The sequence below is a fragment of the Cimex lectularius genome, unplaced genomic scaffold (assembly GCF_000648675.2).
Source record: "Cimex lectularius strain Harlan isolate CLEC.00 unplaced genomic scaffold, Clec_2.1 scaffold69, whole genome shotgun sequence".
Taxonomy (NCBI): Eukaryota; Metazoa; Arthropoda; class Insecta; order Hemiptera; family Cimicidae; genus Cimex; species Cimex lectularius.
Genome location: NW_019392630.1, coordinates 146,196 through 166,875, shown reverse-complemented (window position 1 = coordinate 166,875; position 20,680 = coordinate 146,196). Strand labels below are relative to the sequence as shown.

The 20,680-nt window shown below is 30.7% G+C and overlaps 2 protein-coding genes across 14 annotated transcripts in view; one reads left to right on the top strand and one right to left on the bottom strand.

Annotated features, from left to right (window-relative positions):
• The first annotated feature begins 1,064 nt into the window (after positions 1 to 1,064).
• On the top strand, positions 1,065 to 12,359 carry LOC106670340 (nucleoside diphosphate kinase 7). 3 transcript variants are annotated; one of them, XM_014400568.2, is made up of 10 exons: positions 1,065 to 1,228; positions 6,828 to 6,944; positions 6,998 to 7,164; positions 7,248 to 7,409; positions 7,484 to 7,691; positions 8,608 to 8,719; positions 8,796 to 8,929; positions 8,999 to 9,109; positions 9,993 to 10,100; positions 12,269 to 12,359. In XM_014400568.2, exons 1-10 carry the CDS (start codon positions 1,211 to 1,213, stop codon positions 12,296 to 12,298), a joined length of 1,167 nt encoding a protein of 388 aa, XP_014256054.1. In that variant the 5' UTR covers positions 1,065 to 1,210; the 3' UTR covers positions 12,299 to 12,359. The 3 variants fall into 3 exon arrangements, with proteins under 3 accessions (XP_014256054.1, XP_014256056.1, XP_014256055.1); XM_014400570.2 differs by lacking the exon at positions 1,065 to 1,228 and adding an exon at positions 1,440 to 1,580; XM_014400569.1 differs by lacking the exon at positions 1,065 to 1,228 and adding an exon at positions 5,187 to 5,256.
• LOC106670336 (cytosolic carboxypeptidase-like protein 5) overlaps positions 7,427 to 20,680 on the bottom strand; it is a 38,291-nt gene continuing 25,037 nt past the window's right edge. For 9 of the 11 annotated variants that reach the window (XM_014400547.1, XM_014400548.1, XM_024224735.1 and 6 more), the window contains 8 exons: positions 18,470 to 18,608; positions 18,190 to 18,400; positions 17,884 to 18,063; positions 16,493 to 16,785; positions 9,196 to 9,300; positions 8,316 to 8,354; positions 8,095 to 8,198; positions 7,427 to 7,700 (listed from right to left, as the gene is read on the bottom strand). In XM_014400547.1, coding sequence (XP_014256033.1) covers positions 8,111 to 8,198; positions 8,316 to 8,354; positions 9,196 to 9,300; positions 16,493 to 16,785; positions 17,884 to 18,063; positions 18,190 to 18,400; positions 18,470 to 18,608 — 1,055 coding nt within the window. In that variant the 3' untranslated portion in view covers positions 7,427 to 7,700; positions 8,095 to 8,110. Of the gene's footprint in view, positions 7,701 to 8,094; positions 8,199 to 8,315; positions 8,355 to 9,195; positions 9,301 to 9,435; positions 9,595 to 9,644; positions 9,767 to 16,492; positions 16,786 to 17,883; positions 18,064 to 18,189; positions 18,401 to 18,469; positions 18,609 to 20,680 lie in introns of those variants that run through there. The other 2 variants (XR_001341055.2, XR_001341056.2) reach the window with 2 other exon arrangements.

Here is a 20,680-nt window from a genome sequence, read left to right as displayed (position 1 = left end):
TTCAGTGATTTGCGAATAGCTTGGTGTCACCAAAAGTACCGATTTTACAAATAATTTTGTCATTTACATCATTGATGTAAAAGACGTATAGTATTACACCCAGAACCGATCCTTGCGGAAATTTACTAAGAACTGATAGGAAGAATATGTTTGATCAACTTTGTCTTTAAAACTTCCTTTTCAACGTTAGAAGTATCGACCATTTTTTCACTCACGAACACTGGATCAAGGTATGGTCTTACAGAAAAAGCAAATTCTGTTACTGCCAAGCTTTCAACCTATTTTAAAGTCATCAGGGCAAAACAACATTAAATATGTCTATAGATTAACAGATTTTGCCCTGATGATGACCTTCGAATAGGTCAAAAGCTTGGATTTTTTCTTAAAGACCACACCTTAGAACTCCTGAAAGAGAGGTATGATTTAAAGAAATTTAGGAAAGTACAGTGAATCCCAAGCCGCCCCTCTAGCTTGTAAATTAAAATTTAAGACGCACGATCAATCAAGAGAAATCGAGGTAGATGATCAGTTGGAATGTTTGAGTTCATGTTGTTTGTTCAGAGGTTAACATTTTACCAAGTTTGTAAAAACAGAACGATTCGAGCCGGTTTGCTCGGAAGGAATAATTTTAGTTAAGCTGTTATGTAAGCAATTGTATGACTATTAGTTTTTCTTCTCAAATTTATTTAAAAATTCCGTAGAAGATTTTGTTTAGATCTACTCTTCAGCCAATACGGAACAACTATTGAAGAAGGACTTTTTACCACTTTTACCGTATAAAACATTTGTATGACAAGAAAATTACGTTAAGTTTACGTGTTCGCCCTGTAAAGTAAAACTAATGTTCAATTGATTCAAATTTAATATGAAACCATATGTACAAATGACAGCCAAATGTTATAGACATCCCATCGTATATTTAATTTTCGGAGAGTGGAAGAAGTGTAAAGGCCAATGTCCATTACGACAAGATTCCATGGTCGACTTCCGCTCGTGGCAGCTGTTTTGTTGCCAGCAAGGTGCTAGAAACGTGTTGCTGTTTTGGTTTTTTCGTTGCTAAGGACAACAAGAAACCTCTCTTCTTAAGAGAAAACACCAAACATTTCTTTAGTTTATTATTGTTAGTTGTAGCTGTTTCATTTATTTAATTTTTTTTTTAATCTATTGAAAAAGTACTGTCGCTTTTAAATTGCAATAGAAAACAATAATAATGTCTTTCGACAGACTAGTAAGTAGAAATTTTTTTAAAATTCTAATTTATATGTTTAAAAATAATATTAAAGTGATGGTTATTTTTCCGCCATTGTAACAAAAATGGACAAAAATTCTGCAATAAAAAACCCCCTCAAATAACGAAATTTTCGCCAATGTAGCCAAGGTTACGATTAATATAATAAAATAGATTTATTGTGGTAAAAGAATATAGGAAGAAAAACATTTTCTTCAAAACATTCTGCTGTTCTTCTGGTTACTTTTTGTGTTGTAAACGTAGCGTTTTGACGACTGGAACTATTTGAATGAATGAAGAACCGATCCTTGCAGGATTTTGTGTAAACGTGCATTTTGTGAGTGTATAAAAGGTATGTCAATTATTAAAATGTTTCCCCCCACAGTTAAGAGAACAATTCACAAATGCATTTCTTCATCTATGCCTCTTGTATTCTTTTTGAAGAGTTTGAAGTATCGTTTTTACAAATTTATGACTAAACAGTGTGAAAATTATTTAGAGATTGTGATATGTGGTCTTGTTCTCTAAATAATCATTAATTAATGGTCACTAAATACTGTACTAAATGCTGAGAAGACCCTCTAGAAGACCCCAAACACCTAAAAACAAACCTTAAAGCCTTACATGTGAACGTTGTAATCACACAATGTCACATACGCAGCTATCTTAGGGATATAATTGGACTTTGCGCTAAAATTTTATTAAACGATCTTGATTTTGGATACATCATCAGAGCTCTAATATCCTCAAAACATAAACTATAGTATTTAAATTAAAAAAATACAGTTATTTCATTCAGATAAAATTTTGTAAATACATGTTGGGATATAACTGTACTTGACAGCGCAAAAACTTATTGAGCCCATCTGGTTTCAGATATGTTTGGGACGTCAGAGCTCTCAACACATCAAAAGATAGTATTTAAAAAAATATATCAATTCTATTTATGGAAAAGAGACACTGATAAAATTGCCCATCCATTTATCCAAAATTCAAAGCTTGCTGTATAACTTTCATTTTAGAAAATAATTTGCTTGTATATCATTACAAATAAAAACCCACTGATGTACACTGTAAAGTGAGAACAGTTAGGGTCAAAGATTTTACTCTATATTTCTGAGGCTTAAAAAGTAAGTTTCGGTCAGAAGCAGGCCTTTGCTAATTCTTTAGGTGATGTAAAATCAACAAAGAATCTCATTTTTAAACAAAGATTTTTTGTCAAAAATTAATTATTCTAAGTTCTTGACATTCTCTGTACCTGGATTATGCGATAAAATTTTGTAAATACACCATGTTGGCTTTGTCAGATTTAGTCTACAAAATAGAAACAATAAAAACTAGATTTTGTCTTACAACATTTCACCCAATGCTGAAGATGACGAAATGCCGAAACGCGATAGACCAAACCAGCGAGAATATGTTGACCAAAATGATCATTACAGGCCAATTACAGGTTCTGTTACTGTTAAATTCTGTCCATTACTTAAAAAATTAAAATTTCATCCATTTTACTTAAACTCACGTAAATATCTTTTATTAGAATTTTTTCTTTTTTAAATAATAGATGTTATTAAACTGGTTTCACCATTAATTTCTCTTATCTAACTGTTAATTTTTGATGAGCTTCTCTTTATTTAGTGTTATAAAATTCTCAAGAATGTCCTTCAACTTTGAATCTTTCTCAATTTGAACTTGAAATGTTAGAATTAATTACTGATCATCATGATTATCTTTGAAATTCTTCCCTGGTACTGTTTTTTATATTTTTATTTATCTGATATAAATCTATGACATTGACCTTTTTATCATAAATTTCTTATATATAAACCCTAACAAGTTAAAATATAAAAAATGGTTATGAAACATAATAACCATTAATCGATATAAATAAAAACATTGGAATTTAATTTGTTCAAAACCCACAAAATAAACTTTCTTGTACAAACTATCTATGCAAAATAGGTTTTCTTACCCAACTGATTCGCTGTCACCCTACATTTTGCTTACCATATCGCTAAACCTGCTACAATTATGAAATTTACAACAATTTCACTTGTTTTGTTTTTATTATTTGAACAGCATAACTTAAGTTCACTAATTTCGTGGTCCGCTTGACCAATTAATATATTACAATTAATTAAGGTTTTTAGTTGAGATAAAAAAGTCAATGGCACGAGCGGGATTCGAACCCACGATCTTCGGCTAGATACGCCGCTCCTCTACCACTTGAGCTATGTGACCTCGATCCACTCGGACACTAACTTCCCATCTCAACCCCACCTTTTGAATTTTCCCTCTATTTGCCATTTTTCAAAGGAGGGAAAATTCAAAAGTTGCCATTAACTTTTTTATCTCAACTAAAAACCTTAATTAATTGTAATATAACTTACAGGATAGAAATTTTCATACATTTTGTCTAAATCTCTTAGGCAGTCAAATTTTCAAAATTTACCTACATATTTGAAATGAACATCTTAACCGGCTTCATCCCTGAATTTATTATGATTACACATGTTCATGTCACCCAACAGTTAGTCAAAAACTTAAACCTTCAGGACAAGAAAGGACTTATTTTACTCACTATTAAACGTTTGATTAATTTTCTTTGTATACTGTTATGAATTTTCCAAGGATTTTCTAATTCATTTTTTAATAGATTCATTACTAATTAATCCTTTTTTCATTATTTTACTTATTATTTTTTTATCCTACATCACACCAGACCACATCTTATGATGTTTCAATAATCAGTAATTAACAGTCACTAAATGTGTATTATTGTATGAATTTTTTTATGTAAAATTTATATACCTTTGTACACTAAACTACCATGCATGGGAACCGTGTTGAGGGCATTTGATTGAATTTGCCAAGCTAGCGATCGAGGGTGCACCTGCACAACCTGTTTTTTTCTTTCTTCTTTTAACGGGAGTAGTATGAAAGAAGTATTGTAAAGTGGTTTAACCTGTCGCCCGCAACAACCAGCGGATAGTTGGGTGTTAAGCTCTCCCATATGACAAGAATTACTTTACTTTTTATATTAAATTACCTATACTCTGCTATTAAATTATCATGGATTTATCTTGATTAAATGTAGTCATTGCTGTCATTTAGAAGGCTTAACACCAAACTACCCATTGGCTGCCAAGAATGAGAGGTCTAATGTCTCAACAATACTTTTTGAAAATTACTCTCGAGTAAAGTTTCAAGGGATGTGCCTAGATTTGCACCCAAGAACAGTTAACGAGACAAATACGAGTTGGGCACACTAATGCCCTACATGGTCCTCCTCCATCATTTTATTTTGTAAATTTATTTTATCAAATTACTTTGTTTCTGAACTCGGTACTTAATTGATGTTACCTACCCTCTTCTTTAATGCCGTTTTTAATATGAATTTGTTTTGCCCTACTGCTTTGTCTTCTTAAGATCTATGTGTTGAACTCATAGTCATTCGAGTAGCCTTGGCATTTCACAATCTTTGGGTTTTAGAATATTTTTCCCATTCGTTTATTTATGTAATTAAGAGTATGAAACAACATGACAAATGGAATTTTATTTTAGACTGCACAAATCTTTAAAAATTGTCTGGAAAACCAGAAAAATTGGAAATGTCTAAGTAACTATTTAGAGAATATATTTTTCTTTCTTTGATATGTATTTCTACAAATTCTATTGCCAATGTATTAGATTGACAAGTCTCAACGAACTTTATAGTTCATACGTGGGGGGGGTTTGGAGATTAAAAATATTTCATATTTTTTAATTACTTACAATTCAAGCAGTGGAATGCTTTTGTAGGAAACAGTCTTGGATTAAGCTATGTTCTTTAAAAATATCTGGATGCAAAAGATTTTGTTTTAATTAAGACTATAGGTCTCACTTTATATAACTGGTATAAAAATTTTAAACTACCACCCTTCTTAAAATCCGTAACCAAGGTTTCAGAAGTTTTACATGCAAATTCTATTTATCAGAATAGTTTGTCTAATAGCCTAATATTTCTCAGCATGGATAAAACTTTATCTGTAAGTATAAAAATACTATTTTATAAACATTCTCTCAAGACTGGTGAAAGATAAATGGAAATAGACTTTGCAGTCACTCTAACATGCCTGTCTTGAAAAATTGTATTTTAATATTATTTCAGCATAAAGTGAAACACGATCAACATTTTGGTTTTATAAGAGGAATTGTTTTGCTTTATTGATGGGGGAAAATTGGCTTGTTTTACATACAAAATTTACTAAATTAATATTCTTATAATGTAGCCCTTGTATATCTACGATAATTCTATATTGAAAAGAGTTGAACACTAAAATTTTGTAAGTAGAGTCAACTTGCTAAACTTGAAATGTTATCCTTCCCCCTCAGACTCCTCCATTTGTTTCAATTTTCCTTTTAGATTGTACCAAGTAATATCCGTCCCAGATACGCCCCATCCTCTCACCCTCAAGAATCAAATATCTCTGCTTCTCTTTTTTATTGCAACATTAATGACTTCCCTAATTCCATATATTGCTCCCATCATCTTTATATAGATGACTCTCAAATTCACCTTTTCTTTCCACATATTAACTTACACGCTGCAATTGTAAGAATTCAGGGGGACTTAATTAACTTAACTGAAAATGGGCTTAACCTTAATGGTAGAAAAGTCCCAGGCTATTGTTTTTGTATTCCATTCCCTTCTTCAATACTTACCTTTTATTACTCCAGTTACCTTTAACAATCACTCTATTAATTTCTGTCCCACTGTCAAGAAACTTGGGATTGTCCTGAACCAGCCTTTATCTTGGAAACCTCATATTTGTCCATCTCACATCAGCTTTTCCACTGTCCATTTGTTTCATCACAAGTACATTCTCCTCATTAGTACCTGTTAACTCCTAGTCTCCTCTCTTATTCTCCCCCACTTTGACTTCGTGTTGTGTATAGGGGACACACTGGGGACCTGGATGATAAACTTAAGCACGATTACTTACAATTCAAACAGTGGAATGCTTTTGTAGGAAACAGTAGATCCAACATGACTGATACGTGCTCTGGCTTGAAGTGGTATACCCTTCCCAGTTCCCACCACAAGATGTACTTCTGTTACCAAACATATCTCCCCATTCCCGACCCTATAAATATGATTTTCTAAAATTTAGGTCTTTGGTACACTACCGTCAAACTCATACTTGATCTTCTGACTCCCTAAACCCAGAACTACCACTTTCAGTTGTTCCTTCGTCATCCATTCATCCAACTTCTGGAATCCCCTTTCTCGGTCTACTTGCCATGCTTCCCTTCCACATTTAAGTCGCATCTATTTGATGCTTTGATGGCTTCCTGACATTGCAACTTACCACCAGTTGCCTTAATTGGTAAATTATTAATACATTATTTGCATTATTAAACTTAACTGTCCATTTTAATTTTATTACAGTACATTTTTAGTTCATGTTTATATTTTTGTAATTGTAATTTCCCTTTTGTATTTGTGTTCGACATGAGTCCAGATACAGCTCTATTATGTAGTTTTGTTATTCAAGGGGACTTAAAAGTATATTGTTTATTCTTCTTTCTTTTTAATTGGTTTTTCTTTTTCTTTCAGCCTGTTATTACCAACATGGACCGTTATGCATTCCTAGCTGAATGGTTTGAACCGGAGTCCTTTCGAATCAGAAAATTTATCCTTTTTTACTATCCAATTGATCATTCCATTGCCTTGGTGAGTATATGAATCAATTATGTTGACAGATAATTAATTAAAAGTTATTTCAGTATGATATCGACTATAAGCGTCAGTTTTTACGGAGGACCAATGTTGAAAATATCACACCAGAAGATATGTTTGTGGGCAATACGATGAAAATATTTGCAAGACATTTTAAAATAACAGATTATGGCAATGATTACACGAGAAAAGTAATGGGAATAAATATGCAAAGGTGTTTATTGATTTTTAATATATTATTTTCAACTTTCTGTTAAATTTTACTATAAATCATTGAAATAAAAAATTATTGTCTAGGACTTTAGGTATAATTAAACCCGAAGCTCTAAATCAAAAAGGTGCGATAATAAGAATGCTCACAAAGCACGGTTTCAAAGTGAGTAAGTTACGAATGTTGCACATGACTGAAGACTTAGTTAAAAAACTTTACAGCCACCATAAAGACAGTTTATCATTTCCGTAAGAGAAACATCTTATTAAGTAGAATTACAATAGAAAATACATTTATTTGTTGTTTATGTTTGTGTCATCAGTGCTGTGATTGCCCATATGACTTCATCGCCGGTTATTGCAATGGAGCTTTTGAACGACTATGGAGTTTCCAAACTGAATGAATTAACTGGCCCTTCTAATCCAGAAATTGCTCGAACCGAAAATCCAGAAAGTATAAGGGCTTGTTTCGGTTTTGACGAAATGAGAAATGGGTTCTATTGTTCTCCTTCCCAAGAAGATGCCGAGCATGTAAGTTCACTACAATTGATTTTAGAATAAATTAAACAATTATATTAATTAAAGACAAAATGTTCAAACAGTAAAGCATTTTTGAGGGTTACTGGTTCAGGATGCAGTATTAAAAAAAAGTTTTTGTATATTTTTTTTACAAAAGATTTAGTTTATTTGCTATCCACTAACTTGATAATATAATGAAACAATCTTCATGATATATAATAAAATTGAAAAACTTTACAGTTATACAGTTACAAATATAATTTTTGTAACACTCAAATTGTCAACAGAGGTCGTCTGCGTTACTGTTTTCTCAATTATAAGTCAAACGGTTTGGCCCATTTAGACGAAAGTTCTAACAGAACAAGCCGTTGATTAATTTTAAACACATACGATAGGACCAGAAATGTTCATTTACCATTGAAGGTGCGAACTTATAAGGCCGTTTTTGTCTGCTCACTTTGATTAATCATGGGGTATTTATTATGCTGAGAACGTGCAGTATCAAGTGCAAAAGCAAGACTGAAAATATATTTAATAATTAAGTTATGACTCTTTAAAATACACTCTCTTGCACAATTTAAAAATGAAACTAATATTTAGGAGATTTAATTGAAATCAATTATTATTAATACTTACAGCAAATATCGGCACAATAACATCTTGGCCTGCTCATACCTAAAATTGCAAATTGAAATACAAAAATGAAGTTTGTACATTTCATGGATAGTTTTTTTTTAAAATAAGGCAAAACTGTCTCCTTCAATATTAATTAAAAAAAAAAAAATCATCTATTAAAAATAAAGAAATTAATGCTTGTTCCTTTGTGTATGCTGTTAATGTTTTTATGTCTCAAATCATTTTTTTAAATTTAATTCTGAGCTTAATTTTTTGTCTCAAATTTGTTTTAAAGAAATTATCAAATTTTCAGGAATTAGAAACATTTTTTGGCAATGATGCCCCTCTAAGCAGCACCACAACTGATACTTGTGTTCTAGTTAACACCACTTGCTGTGTAGTAAAACCGCATGCAGTTCGTGAAGGTGATTTAAAAAAAAAAAAATAAATATAAATAAAACTAAAAATGTGAAAATTTTTACAATTTTCACCCTTTCACAGGATATTTGGGAGACATAATAAATTTTATTGAGAAAGAAGGCTACATGATTACAGCAATGCAAATGTTTTATTTAGACCATGTACACGCAGAAGAATTCCTTGAAGTCTACAGAGGAGTTTTAAAAGAATATCCGGTAATAAGAGATACATTTTTTGAAATAAATAGTTTAAAATGGTTTAAAAGGATGGTCAGTTGTTTTTAGGATATCATAAATGAAATGACATCAGGCGGATGTGTGGCTATGGAAATTATGGGCCCAACAAAAGAAGAAACCCCACAGGACTTTAGAAATTTTGTCGGCCCTTCAGACCCAGTAAGTTTTTGGATTAAAATATTACTTCTACGCTTTTAGTTTAAGATTTAAAAAAGTTACAGTTCATCACCAAAATGTCAACTTACTCAACTACTTCTTTTTCACCCATGTGCTCAATATAATTTTTTATTTCTTCCAAATGAGGATCTCTCTGGTCTTTCAGTGTGTTAGCATTTTCATCATTAATGTCACTGTAAAATAACTTTTGAATGAAACAATATCTGCTTAAAAAGAAAAGAAAAGAAATTCCTAATTAAACTTATCTTTATTTAACAATGCTATACTTAAATATCGAGCTTGAATGAATGAAATAAAATGGCAGGCTGTTTAGTATAATAGCATTTATTAAACAATAATTAGATTTTGAATATAACAATTAAACACTATGTGCAAGCTCCCCACGAGTGAATGACTGATTTACTTGCTGACAACAGCAGCAATACTTTGCTTATTTGTGAGAAGAATGGCAAACTGAAAAAACGTCACTATGAGTGGGTATTGGGTAAGACTATTAACAAAAATAATAATGTATTACAGCTATAGTGTTATCTTTCAGCAGATGATAGTAGCTCGTTTAAGCAGTTCTTCCAATACATATACTAAAGAATCCCTTTCATTTACTGCAAAGATATTTTTTTCGTGATGCTGTTCTTCTTCCTAATGAATGAGCATTTCGATTGATATTTTGTTAATTTAACATCCAATGAAATCTTTCAATTAAAAAATCAATTTTCTTACTTTAAATAACATATTAAAATGTGAAGTTGTCCATTTTTGGTGTTTAATTTAGAGTCTAATTTTAAATGATTGGGTCGTTTGAAATTAAAAAAATTTTCCTTTTGAATTAAATGTTTTTATTAATAACCATAAATAACAATTTCAGGAAATGGCTAGGCATTTAAGACCTGATACACTTAGGGCTCAATTTGGCAAAACCAAAGTACAAAATGCTGTGCATGTCACAGATCTTCCTGAAGATGCATTGCTGGAAGTAAGTCAATTTTAAATTTACATGAAATTTCCATACAACCATTAAGCCTGAACAGTTTTTGTTTTCAAATGTAGGGTTTTAAACAAAAAACAAAGAAGTTTTGTACAATAATTGTTAAACAGAATATTCACCTTAGTGGCACAATGAAACTTAGGTGTTCAAAATTATCTAGTCAAATTGTTTTAAATTTAATATTTACACTTTCAATGTACTTGTTTATTGTATTGTAACAGTTGGGTTTGGAGTAAAACATGTAAATGTCAAAACAAGCCCATTTACTACCATCAAATTAGCTTTTAAAAATTATACATAAAGCAAAGTATGATATTAATCACTGGAATTTTTTATTCCTTGAAAAATTGACCAAAATGTGTGGAAATAGGTAGGATGTGGGGACGGAGGTATGTAGCATGTCATGCTGAGTCAGCATTAAATCCATTTGGGCCCATTTTCACTCCTGTGTTTGAGTAGTTTTGTAATTTTGTACCGACTGATCATTGCAACATCTATTTTTCCAAATTTGTCACTTTAAATTTCTAAGCCTCCTAAAGCCAAAAATCATGGTGTGCCCAGTTTAATTGTATGGTAGACAGCAGTTTGATTTCAGCCCTACCAACTCTTATTTTCTCATCCATGGTCAAAAATCTATAAATTCAAAAATTATCCAATATTTGGCAGTGTTATAGTCTTAGTTTGATGTACACAGAAACAAAATAATACATTTTTGGGGTCTTTTTATGCTCTTTCCTTAAAACTGTTGGCCAACACACAACACAGGTTGAATTAAGTAATGAAACTAAATAATAAATTTAATAGTGTCATATGTACTACCTATGAATACAATCGTACTATTTTTTTAAAACTATTAAAATTGTTCTGACTTGCCCTCAGCATCATATAAACATGTTTTAAATTTCTAGGCCCATTGCTTTAGTTTCCAGTAAAATGGTATTTTCTGTAAAAGATAGGATGAAAAAGTATTTTAAAAATTTGTGTGAATTGTATAGTTTTTTCTTGTGAAATTGACTACTTAAGCATTTTATTGAGCTTTGCTAGTTGCACTTTTATTTGGTGTGGAATTGCATATGTTAAAGTACGTGTACAAACTAAAACACAATAACGGAAACAATTTTAAACAAGATTAACTTTAAGAATGCTTGGAATATCTTTCGAATCAGAATTTCAGGGTTTATTTGAACAAATTCTTAACTGATTAGGCTGATTTTTTAAAATTGTTTTTTATAAGAAACAAATTGTAAAACTTGAACTGTATGTGAGAAGGAAATGAAATGGTGAAGCATGGGGCAAATACAGTTTTTTTTAAAGCAGTGTTTTAATAATTAAACCATGTAGTATCCCTACAAAATAAAAAGTCAATAAATTTATAACATTATTTTGATCAATCTTATGCACTTACCTTCTACATAGATGTCAGTGAATTCCTATTTACTCATGAAAACTTCCAAATGAAATTGTAATAAAAATCATTGGAGCAATTTCTGGTTTGTTTTGCCTTTTGTTTATACTTAAAGGAAGTAAGTACATTCTTTTATTTCTTCTTTACACATTTCAATGTAAAGATAAGAATTACCACTGATTTCCCACACTTGATGATAATTCTATAGTGATTTGCATTGTGGAAAGGCTTATTGTTATTTTTTTAAATTCAATGTAGATATTTATTCTACAGAAAGTGCATTTTTGTAAAGATGCTATCAGCAACCAATGTAATCAGTTCAAAATTCTATAGTTCAATTGTTTCTAATATTTAAACCCTGATTTTCTGAACAAAGTGAACTATAACTATAAGCTGAGACATTAAAACTTTAAATATCTATTTTTCAATTGTAATAAGGAAGCACAATTTTAAAGCTACTTTGGTCTGCAAATTAGTGCTGGTATAAGCTATTTTGGAAGATAATTTCAAATACTGTGCAGGTGCTTCAGATGATAAGACATACTCAGAACCTCTTTATTTTTTATACTATTTAAAAAAAATTAAAAACAATATTAAAAAACATTTAAAAAGTGGTCAAAGTAAAAATTTGCCTCAATAAAAAGCTTTTCAAAACTTCTTTGAATATTTGAAACTATATTGTAAATGATCTCAATCTTTTAATAAGTGCCAGATTTAGATGTGTCTAATAAATGTATAAATGCATTTTCAGGTAGAATACTTCTTCAAGATTTTAGTGTGAATACAGTACAATTTTCAAATGTAAAGAAACAAAAATTTAATAAATGATGCATATCAAAAAATGTGTTTTTTGTTTAAAATTTTCTCTCTCTCTCTCTCCTTTCCCTTATTCAAGTACTCACTTCCCCGTTTTATCATTTATGAGGGTATTACAACTACGAGGTTACATGAACCCTCGAAGTGCCGGTGTCTTTGGAAAAAAAGCCCATTTTTGTAATTATGTTGGGTTGTTTCAAATTCATGGACACTGTATCTTACAGTGATGAGAGCTGTGTCAATGTCTTAACTGTTGTGGCCACTGATGCCCCCAAACTTTCCTCTTTGATAAACAATTCAAGAAATTATTTTTTCATTCTCAACTGATGATGATAAAAACAACAGATTTATGTGAAGAAAAATTCAGTAAGTAAAATTGTACAAAAAAAAATGTTATGTTCAAGTCAAACATTATGACTCATTCTTTATATGTTATTACAATATTGTTTATTTAAATTGTTTATTAAATGCCTGATTACCTTGTACATAATATAATGTTAAACTAGTGACCTACCTTATTAACTTGCGAGCATCAATTAGTAGATGAATAAGCAAAAATATTCAAATTATTTTGTTTATTACATTTAGAAAATTATAAATAATTAATAATTATTGTTATAAATTTTATAAAAAGATTAATCTGTATAATTATAACTTTTGCCTGTAAGGAAAATTTGGGCTTTTAATTAAAAAAAAGAAGCATGTTCACAGCATACAAACAGGGGCACTAATAAAAAGAAATGAGCGGCAATTTATTTGATTTGCAGAAACCAATAAAAACTTTAATTTAGGGACAAATTTGTTCTATTCAAGTTTAACAAATAATTTAATGAATAAAATAATTGTGGGATTTCAGGAGTTTGTTCATGCTTTTATGTTAAAACATGTTTCAAATAGATTAAACTATTAAAAGAGCTTTAGGTAACAAAAATTTAAGTAACATGTCCTCAATCGCTAATGAACACATTTGAAAATATCACTATTACTATTATCTAGGCTATATTTCTAAACACACGTATGTTAAGGTACAATATGAAGTTTTTTAGTTATGTGTTGTCTACAAATTAAAATTTTATCCACATTCTATTTTAATGTAGGCCAAGGTACAGAACCCCTGCAATAAATAGCCAAGGCCTTAAACATCAATCAAAATTGTACTACTTTCGATCAGAAAATGTACTACTTAAAAGGTTTAACTGCATATTGAATGTTCAATAATATATGAAAAATATAATTTCGTATGTTAACTTAAAAAAATAACAATTATATAACTTTTTATCAATAGAAATATACAGAAATATATTAGGATGGTTTATAACGAGAATGCATCTCACAAATGATATTGCTGAAAATAATAAAAGATGATCAAATCATCAACTCATAAAATTACCAAATTTGTATTATTTCAATTATTAGTAGCATTCTCAATATCATTGTACTTTACAGTTTCAATGGCAAGTCCTTGTCCATTTGAAGTTCTTGGCAGTTAATCTTACAAAAATAACTGAATACATTAATATTAAATATAGTCATCACTAACCTTTTTAGGAAAAACAGCTACATTTAAAAATTTCAAAATACCTTAATCACTATAAGTTCTATAGTGACAAAGTCACATGTTTTTATAATGCCTGCCTTTATAATTGAACCTTTGTGTAACACTCACTAAACTACTTTTTCACCCCGGATTTTTCCGGGTCTACCCATTTAAACAAAGAGATATTTGTTTTGTTCTATATCTAATATTACTGAATGTAATTATACTCTAACATCAATTTAAAAAAAAAATAATTAAAATATAAATTTTAGCTCTAATCTGAACATGGTATATTTCTAGACATAGCAATATTGCAAAAGATAATTAAAGTTAGCAGACCATTCACAGCCATAAAACATACAAGCAAGAAAAAACATATTGCACTTAATGTTATAAGCTTCATAAATTAATCATTACAATTTTTTTAAATTCAGACAAAAAGATCACAATGATGTCACTGCGCTGACTTATTTTAAAAATTGATCACATATAATCAGAAGTAACAAAACACTTCTGAACTTCAATATTAAAAACATGCAGTTTGATCAATAATCTTCCTTGTCTGTCTATTCTTGCCTGTTGTGTCTGCCAGATGCCATGAGGTACATTTGATGATGGCTACTCTAATCAAATAATAAGTTGAATATGGTCCTATGTTTCCATATGGTCCTACAGATGCACGACTGGCCAAATAATTGTGTGTCAAAAATGAAAAAACATGAGCACAAAGATTTGCTTTTCCTGGATTATATAAAGGTTATGATGCTGAGAGAATTTAATATTCCCTAACTAATAAAAATGACACTCACTGAAGTAAAAGAGCCAAAATCGAGAAAGTAAGTCAGAATTTTGGCTAAAAAATGGAATTAAGCAGAGGTGCTTCCCTCAGCCATGATTTTAAACCTGGCATTACCAGGTGATGAAAAAAATTGCCAAGGTGGTTTACCAAGAGGTTCCAGATCAGCCTAAGAAATTGAGAACCTAACAAGAAACAGAAGAGAAACAGTTTGGGAGATTTAGATTGTAGTTGGAACAAGCTGGAAAAAAGATGACTATATCTTCAAAATTGTCGATTATTTCAAGTTCATCAAATCCAACATAAATTGTGACAAGATATTTAAAGATGTTGATGATGGAATAAGGCTGAAGAACTAGAACAACACTACAATCTTCATCACAAATTATGTTGTCTGCTTTGGCAGAGAAAAGTAGCCAATTACCAAAGTGATGTGAACAGATGAAAACATTGAAAAGAAAAGTGATGAAAGGACTAGGAGTGGTTGGAAAGGCCAAATTAGATAAAATGAGAAACACGATAAATGATAAATATAAAGGACTAGTGATGTCGTGGTTCACATAAGGATACACATTATCAAAAGAGAGTATAGGGAAACTTTGAGAGGCCAAGACCTACAATTCCCAGGAAAGTGTTGCACTATTTTGCCATTTTCAGTTGGTTTGTAAAGATTTAATAAGTTACAAATCCATCTAAACTAACCAAAATATGGTAAAATAATGAAAGAATCTGAAAGACAATCCAGTAAGAATAGGCAAATAAGAGAGATGATCAAATGGCCACCTTATAGACCTCAATTACACTAATTTTTGATGGAATGAAAGCATAATGGTAAAAAAATAAATATCACGACTTTAAGATGTGACTAATTAAATAGGTTCTCTTGCCGTTGTTGACTTTTTCATTCATTCTTGAATTTGAAATGAACAAACTGTGCAATGTGTACATAAAATATTTATAGATTTAAACATTAACTACAAATAGTAGATCCAACTAGAAAAAAAAAAAAAAGGTTCTCTACAATTTCCTATTCGACTGTAATGGAAATAATACATCATCAATGAAGCACTGCCAAACCATATTGCATACAATATTCAGCTTTACGAACAGAAATAAAAAAACAATATAGATTTAAAAAAAAAATTGTTACACAAAAACAGGTATATAAGCAAAAAGAAAAATATTTGCTACCTATTTTTGAATACATAAATGCATACATTGTATTAAGAAAACAAAATCTTCAAGATTTATATTGGTTTATATACATATTATCATTGTAGATAAAAAAAAAGCTAAGGTTTAATAACCTCATAATTTTTTATAAAAAAAGGTTAAAAAATAATGGGATGAGTAAATTAAATAAGACTTTACCCAAATGTTAATATTTTAAAGTGATCACAGCGAGCTGTCTTTATGTAAGTATCTATATTCACATTCAGCCCTATAAATTTAGCTTTTTTACAAAAAGCACAATGGATGGTTGCTGCCATTTGAGATGGAATACATCTTTGGATTAACCAAAATTTTCACAGCTAATAATTATAGAACCAAAAGGCTACTCAAATGCTAGGAGTTCAAAACATGTAAGAGAAGATTCTTTGGACATTACTTTTTGTTGTTTAAATTTCAATTATAAGACCAGTAAGAATAATGTTATTAAATAAAAGTAAATTGTAATTTAATAAGAAATGCAACAGTGCTTGATATTCCATAAAAAGCACTGTATTAACTTCAAATGGTAAATGGTAAATTTTCTCAGATCAAATTTAAGCAGTTTAAGAAAAAAATCTTTCCATTAAAAACTATGATTATTTATTGAGACTCACTTTGGTTTCAACTTCTTCCTACGCTGTTCAGGCAGAAGCCTTTTGGCATCGCCTTTTTTCTCGAGACGAGACATACTCATCCAATTAGGTGAATTTGTCCTTTTCATTCGCTTTTTCCTTATTTCTGGTGCAGTCGACACATGGCTGGGCTGACCTTTGGTCCCAAATTTAGACAGAGAAGCGCTATTCGAAGGGTTTGGGGACACCTTCGATTTCCTGGATCTATCTTCTCCTCGGTTGTTTACTTTTGGTTTGCTACCATTGAAAGTGATGCCACTATTGTCACCCTTCACCTATTAAAACACAACCCTTCGGTCTTCAGCATTTGTAAAATGAATATACTTTTTTTTTTTTTAAATCAAGAAAAACACCAAACACCTGCCTGACTAATACAAGAATTTCGTTGAACAACATAATGTAGAGGTTGCATAGAAGTGCATATTTACATTTGTTGTGCAAGTTGTTTTTAAACTAAACACATTAAATTATGTCAAAATCCATTACTTATTAAATTTATTAATTATGTAGAAAGAGATTCATTTATAAAAATTGTCAAATAGAGCAAAAACATCACAAATTAAATGGAATTATGTAAAACTGTTGTTAAAACTTCTTAGTTACATGAATCAAGTGATAAATAAAGGTCGTGGGTATTTTTGTTTATTTCTCTCTATTATAGATCCATGGAAACTTTTTTGTGTATGATTTGTAAAAAATAATACGGGTTAATCCTGTAAATCTTAATTTTTTTCAACTGCAATTTCTCTAAATATTCTCTAATTTACAAACAATTGCATGGTAGTGGGACTGCACATTACATTTTTTCTAGTTGTGGTATTTATTGTGAAGATTCATGCAGACATTGACTAAACAACCTCTACAAAATGCAAATTGAGTAATCAGAATGATCTACATGAAATACTACATGATATTCAGTGAATTTGTTGACTTATTTGGTATGTCAAGTTTTGTATTGAGCAAAGCGATGCAGGCAGTTATCAACATTTCCTGTTGTGCACGATAAAAACATGGGAATAAAAATTAAAGTGCTTTTTTTCAAATATAAATAAACAAATCTGCGAATTATAAAAATAAACAGAATATGAATTTAGGACATAAAATATTCTATTTGTGTTTAAAATTCAAAGGCTTCTAAATAAAAAAAGGTATTCTTATTTTTCTTGAGATACGATATATTCTTATGTTCACCATAATAAAATATTTTTGTTTTCAAGATCTCAACTACAATTTAAGAAAAATGAAGTAAGAATAATAACCAAATTAGGTCATTATTAGATGACATTATTAAAAAGGCAAATGTAAAATTATCAAACTATTTTTAAAATGTACTGCGTGGTTTCATGCATATTTAAACAATTGTTCTTACATACCTTGCTACTTCTAGCTTTTTTCATTTCGGCTTTGCCGTCACTCAGATTTTGATCAGCAATTACTTTATACTTCAGCACTTCTCGTACATTCAACAAACATCTATATGATGAATTAATAAGGCGAGAATTTGGATGAAGACCATTTAAATCAAGAACAGACCAAAGAATGGAACGTCCAACCTAAAAGCAATAATTTTTTTTAAATTTGAAAACCCTTCAAATAAATTTGTCTAAAAATACGTCCAAAATAACAATAGAAAGGTATTGTTAAAGACAGTAACAGTTCAAAAAATCATTCAAGCATACCTCTTCAAAAATCTGTGGCGTGAACTTTGGAGGTGTTATATGCGGTTGCATGGGCTTCTTGTCTAGAGTCTCTCGCAGGGGTGGAGGAAGATGGTTCACTCTCTTCCCCATGTTGTAATTACACTCTAAAGTATAACTTCTGATCAGCCCTATTAACTTTAGCGTGGCGACTCTGCCTGCGCCTTCTCTCGAACTGCCATCTTTTTTATCCCTTTTAAAAACAATTACAAAAGTGAGTTTATTTTGTATAGAGTGTAAATGGCACAACTAGCACACTTACTTGAGATACATGTTTCTCTCTGTAAAGTTACATGAGTCGAAATGGAAATGTTGGGAATTGATTGAGATCAACTTTGGCAGTAGCATGCAATCAATGTTATCTTGCATGTTTTTAAAATGATTTCCATACATAAAAATGCCTAAAAAAATTCATTTTAATTTTCAAAGAGAAAAATAACATTTAAGGTTGTAAAAAGTAAAGTAATTCCTGTCAGGAGGGCTTAATGTCCAACTGCTTGTTGGGTGTGAAACCACTTTATAATACCTTTTTCATATTATTCTCGATTAAAAAAGCTAAGGGCTAGTATGGCAAATATGAGTCGGACACCTTAATCATTCAGCCACTGTGATCCTCAAAACAGTAGTTATGTTTTATAACAGTATATACTATTAAACAGTATGTATTAAAAAAGTATGTATATATTACATAGAAAGAATTTTGAACAACTTGTGCCTAAGGGAGAAATTGCCTACAAATTACTAAAAGACGTTTATAAGGTGATATATTTTAACTCAGTAAGGCTGGTAAAATATTTACTGCAGAAACATTAGATACACAATTTTTATCCTAAGATAAATGAGGTTCATACTGAAGCGATAAGACATGAGACAGCCAATAACAAAGCCAACGTCCTCACACTTTGAATTTGTCATCTTCACCCTTCGCAATATCGTTGACACTGAAGGAAGAGATGAGCAAGCAACGTCTCTGGATACCCTTATTTTATAACACATGTACAGGTGTGAACTACATTTTGCCATACCTTCATGTTTTTATAGGCCTGAGTGTTGCATACTTTACAGGGCAATTATTGTATATCGCTTACGATCAACGATGTGTTTCTTATTGCTCTGGTGTGAACCCTACCTAACTGTATTCTACACTTGACCATTTTGGTTGCCCACAGTGGAATTCATTTATCACAATCAAAATAGCTCTCTGACACTTTATTTTTATTATTATTTTTTTAATGGCCTTAACAACTAGTGTATAAGACAGAGTACGTAGTTGAATAGTTAATTGTTTCAGTGTAGTTAGGAGGGGGTATAGTGTAAAAAGGGGTCAGGACAATGATGAGAATCAACCTGTACCTGGTCTATGGGCCAAGAGTCTAACACGCTAACCACTGGCTACTTACTGCGGTCCCCATCTCTGGGACTTCAAAATAACCTAAATGATTTGTTTATTATTTTTTTTAACATTTACCAAAGTGTTAAAAATTATATGGCACAAGAGTTGTGTCCCCCACAGCGCTAAGTAAATGAAGTAGGCAACCCCGCAGAACGTTTTGTCAATATGGGTGCATATTTGAATAAAAGTCATTTCTACATTTAAAATGTTTTAATTTATTTTTTATTAAACTCATACAAAATGGGTAAGTAATTAATTAAAATAAAATAATATTTTACAGTAATGTAAATTACATGGCTTTTGCAGAATAATTAAAAAAAAAATTACTTCCAGTTGGAAAAATTTAGCCAGTAACACTTTTGTACTTTCTGAGGAGTCCTCGGAATTTCGAATGGGATTGCGTAGGGAGTGAAGTTGTGGGAGGTTTAGTTGGACAACCAATCAAATAAATAACTAATGTCGAGTTATTTAGTGCTGAAAGGTTGTCACAAGGCCAAAAAATATGTAGCGACATGGACATCATAAATTGAAGTTGCATCAACCAGGTACGTGATACCCATTTTTCGAGGTCCACCCGCAACGTGGGAACTCCCCAGACTTTTGATTTTTCCTTTCCACACTCCAGCAGAGAAACTGTTATAAAAAGGGATGATTTGGAAATCAAAAGTCAGTCAATACCAAAGACTCACCCCAGATTTAAGGTTGTGGCTTACTTTTTAGATTATTAAGACTTTTTTTTTTTGTATATTTAAAAGGCAGAATTGTGTTATAATAAATGTTGAAGAACATGGTTTATTAAATTCTAGAACCTCACTATTCACTTATTGCTTAAAGGAAAGCAAGCAAATATAGAGAGATTATTCGGTGGTTGCTGTTTACAGATATTTATTTTTTTAAGGACTGAAGAATGAGTGTGGGACTATGAATTATCAGTTCTGGGCTCAATTGTTGGCACTTTCTTCAATAATTTGAGTGGATAATAGTAAAGACGTAGAACAATCAAATAGGCTTGACATAAAACCTTCATACATGACAGGATCAATTTTTTCCCAGGAATAGTTGGTTTTTAAAGCAGTATTA

What these genes read in the sequence shown, in the direction of transcription:
- LOC106670340 (XM_014400568.2), top strand. An exon ending in AAAGACAGTTTATCATTTCC is followed by an intron (nt 7,410 to 7,483) that starts GTAAGAGAAACA and finishes TTGTGTCATCAG; the next exon opens with TGCTGTGATTGCCCATATGA. An exon ending in CTGAAGATGCATTGCTGGAA is followed by an intron (nt 10,101 to 12,268) that starts GTAAGTCAATTT and finishes ATGCATTTTCAG; the next exon opens with GTAGAATACTTCTTCAAGAT.